Source organism: Hibiscus syriacus, unplaced genomic scaffold (assembly GCF_006381635.1).
Source record: "Hibiscus syriacus cultivar Baekdansim isolate YM2019G1 unplaced genomic scaffold, ASM638163v2 tig00110577_pilon, whole genome shotgun sequence".
Lineage (NCBI taxonomy): Eukaryota > Viridiplantae > Streptophyta > Magnoliopsida > Malvales > Malvaceae > Hibiscus > Hibiscus syriacus.
In genome coordinates this window covers 643,637-646,783 of record NW_024062788.1, presented here as the reverse complement: position 1 = coordinate 646,783, position 3,147 = coordinate 643,637, and the positions used below count along the sequence as shown (strand labels likewise).

General features: G+C 34.0%; 1 protein-coding gene across 1 annotated transcript; it reads right to left on the bottom strand.

Annotated features, from left to right (window-relative positions):
* Positions 1 to 1,800: 1,800 nt before the first annotated feature.
* On the bottom strand, positions 1,801 to 2,754 carry LOC120133115 (transcriptional regulator TAC1-like). Its single transcript, XM_039149765.1, has one exon. It carries the CDS (start codon positions 2,649 to 2,651, stop codon positions 2,115 to 2,117), a length of 537 nt encoding a protein of 178 aa, XP_039005696.1. The 5' UTR covers positions 2,652 to 2,754; the 3' UTR covers positions 1,801 to 2,114.
* Positions 2,755 to 3,147: the final 393 nt, after the last annotated feature.

Below are 3,147 nucleotides of genomic sequence, written 5' to 3'. Positions count from 1 at the left end.
CTAAAAAAATTTTAAACGGATGTCATCTTATAATTACGCGTACAGTTTTAAAGAACAATACAACGATGAAGCTTGAATAATGATAGAAATTACATAATTAATGGCAATGTGAGAGAATAGTAGAAGATAGTATAGGGCCTCTTGTTAAGGGTAAAAATGAATGCTATTTTGTCTTTGTGATCAACTTATCCAAAAACAAAAACCAGAGATCTCCACTGTTCACCCATTGATTCACCCTACAGTGCTTAGGAATTGATGATATAAAGTTGGCTTTAAAGATGGAAATGACTTGCAGCTGTCAGCTCATTGCAAATATAATGCTTATAGTTGCATATGATCCAATGAAATTGAAACGCTTATTTTTCATGAATTTTTTTTAGAAACCAAACAAAATAATTGGACGACATTCTTGATGTGTAGCCTACTGGATCTCCTGATTTTTCATAAGCTGACAAGAAATTATGATTTTTGGTTGGAGACAGCCATTCTATGATTGACGCGAAAGCATAGTCTTAAAAGAATTCTAGCAACGTTTGTTGTGAAAAGCCCTCTTAGTTCACGACAAGAAGATGGGAGTAACCGATCGGTTTAAACATATGTAATTTTATATTAGATAATAAATATATAAAATTTTATATTTGAAAATAGATTATTAATAAAAAATATAAAAAAATTAAAATTTTTATAAAGATAATTATACTATCAACCCTCTCGATCTATCTCTTGATCCAAACCAACCATAACAACAACAAAAATGCCATTGCTTTTGCAATGTCGATATTTTCTTTTTCTTTTTTTATTGATTTGATTCATCACCCCACTCAAATATGATTAATGCTAGTGGTTTTACCACGTTTGACCTATTCCCCCCCTCAATCTATAATGTCTGTAAAATTTGAGACCTTTGCATCTATGTAGTTGATGGCTATAGGATCAAGTGAGAAATACCATTCTTGAACGAGAAATTCTAAACTGGATGGGATTCACGTTAAACAAGGAAAGGTTTCCTATCAATACTGAGCCATGAAAATATGGCCCAAGTAGAAATTAGATATCTTTATTTTTCCTTACTTGAACCTTTAGCTCCATGAAAATATGCTACTTCTCATGATGAATGTTAGAAGGATTAATGATCACCCACTAGCTAAAATTAAGTGAATTCCATTTATGAGAAATGCAAGTACATACAAACATACAGGAAAAAAGAACATACACCATCTGATGATCTTCATAAAGCATCGATGTTGAAAGATAACATATCCTTTTTTATAGGTTTCTATGTAATGTATCATCTACTTCAAGACAAGGAAACAGTGTTTATATTTCGTTTCAATGCATAAGAACGAAGGTAAATAACTAAATATCAAATAGTAGAAGATATTTTAAAAGATTTTGAGATGAAAGGGCATGTTTCCATGATGGGGTCATGCAACTCAACTGTCTGCCTAGTTTTAATTCACTAATTGATGCAGAAAAACAAGCTTAATACATCCAAAACATAACCTAATTCATGAACGACAAATTTAAATTTAATCCAACGTAAGAGTTTTAGAAAACCCTACTGAGAGAATGACAATCAGTTGTTTTATACTGGCCATTGTAATAATTCATAAAAATAGCATAAAATTCCAATTATATTTGACCAAATTTTGCTTATGATTAAGGAAAACATTTCCTAATAATCTCAACTTCATTAAAACATGAAAATACAGAAAGTACTCAAATGGGAGAAAAACAAGATAAAACAAAAGAGCAGATAGAAAATAAAGAAGAACTTACAGAATCCAAGTTCTGAAGCGTCAGGCATGGAAAAGAAACTCTTTTTCTTCTTCTTTCTCCTCATTATTCTTCTTACTTGGAACTCTAAAAATAGGCCGAAATTGATACGCATACATTTATTGATCGATGTGGGAATTGTGGATGAAACAACTTCATGTGTTACTCTCTTAAACTTTTCCCATATCAGCAAATATATATCCTTCCTAGCAACCTAGTACTTCATAAAGAATATCCACATCCATACTGTACACACACACATATATATATATAGAGAGAGAGAGAGGAAATTTCTTGATTCTTCGTAGTACCTATTATCAAACATATATGAACATATACTATGGATATTGACCTAATCGAAGCTCCAAATCTAATTCATCTTCTTGACTACTTCCATCAGCCTTCTTGTTTTCGTTACCGTCTACATGTGATGGACCGATTCTCAAGTTGAGACTCCGATGCCAATCCTCGTTGACTCGAAACGGATTCATTTGCCGTGAATTTTCGACAAACAGTTCTTCCCCATGGTGTGTGTGTTGGGGTCTAAAACCCCAACCCGATGAAGCAGGGAAAAGAGCTTGATAACTTACATAATGTGGCTGATAGCTTTGGATCGGCGGATACGAATAGGACGATCTAAGGCTCGAGTAACTCTCGTCGTTGATGACTTCGCAGACTATAGGAACTGAACTAGGCCGACTGCTCTTGGCTCTATCATTCCTGTGGATATTCATGTGCCCTCCCAAGGCTTGTGCTGTCGTGAACCCTCTCTTGCAAAACACACACTCGTAGGACCGTCCGGTGCCGGTGTCGTCCGACCGATCGGTCTCCTCACTAGAGCTCTTGGAATCTTCGAGGTGATGGTTGGTTTCCATGGAAAGACTGAATTAAGATGTAAGAAGAGAGAGATTAGTGTTCAGTACTGCAACACAAAAGATGGGTATTATAAGGAAGAAAAAGGATGAGAAGAAAGAAATAGACAAGAGACAAATAAAGGACATAGGCATTGGGTTTGAACAAGATTTCTGTGAGAGAGAAAGTCTCTTTAGATGCTTGCTGTGAGGGCTTTTCTGTTAGCCGGCAGACAATTTTTATCTCCCAAATTCGATCTTTAATATTATATATAATACTTCTAAATTAAATGGTAAACCTGTTCACATTGAAAGCATAATTCTCCGGCCAACTACTAATATTTGTGTGTTAAGTACGTTATCATACTAAACTTACAGAAATTCCCATTTTTTTACTATAAAAAACACAAAGGTATATCATCAAGAATTAACATTTTCAAAGTTAAAAATTCATTTCAGTACTGTAAATGAGCCCTTAATTATAAGTTAGTCTCTTTCCATTTATGTTTTTCAATAACCA

Coding starts and splice junctions, on each gene's coding strand:
- LOC120133115 (XM_039149765.1), bottom strand. CDS start 2,651: ATGGAAACCAACCATCACCTCGAAGATTCCAAGAGCTCTAGTGAGGAG.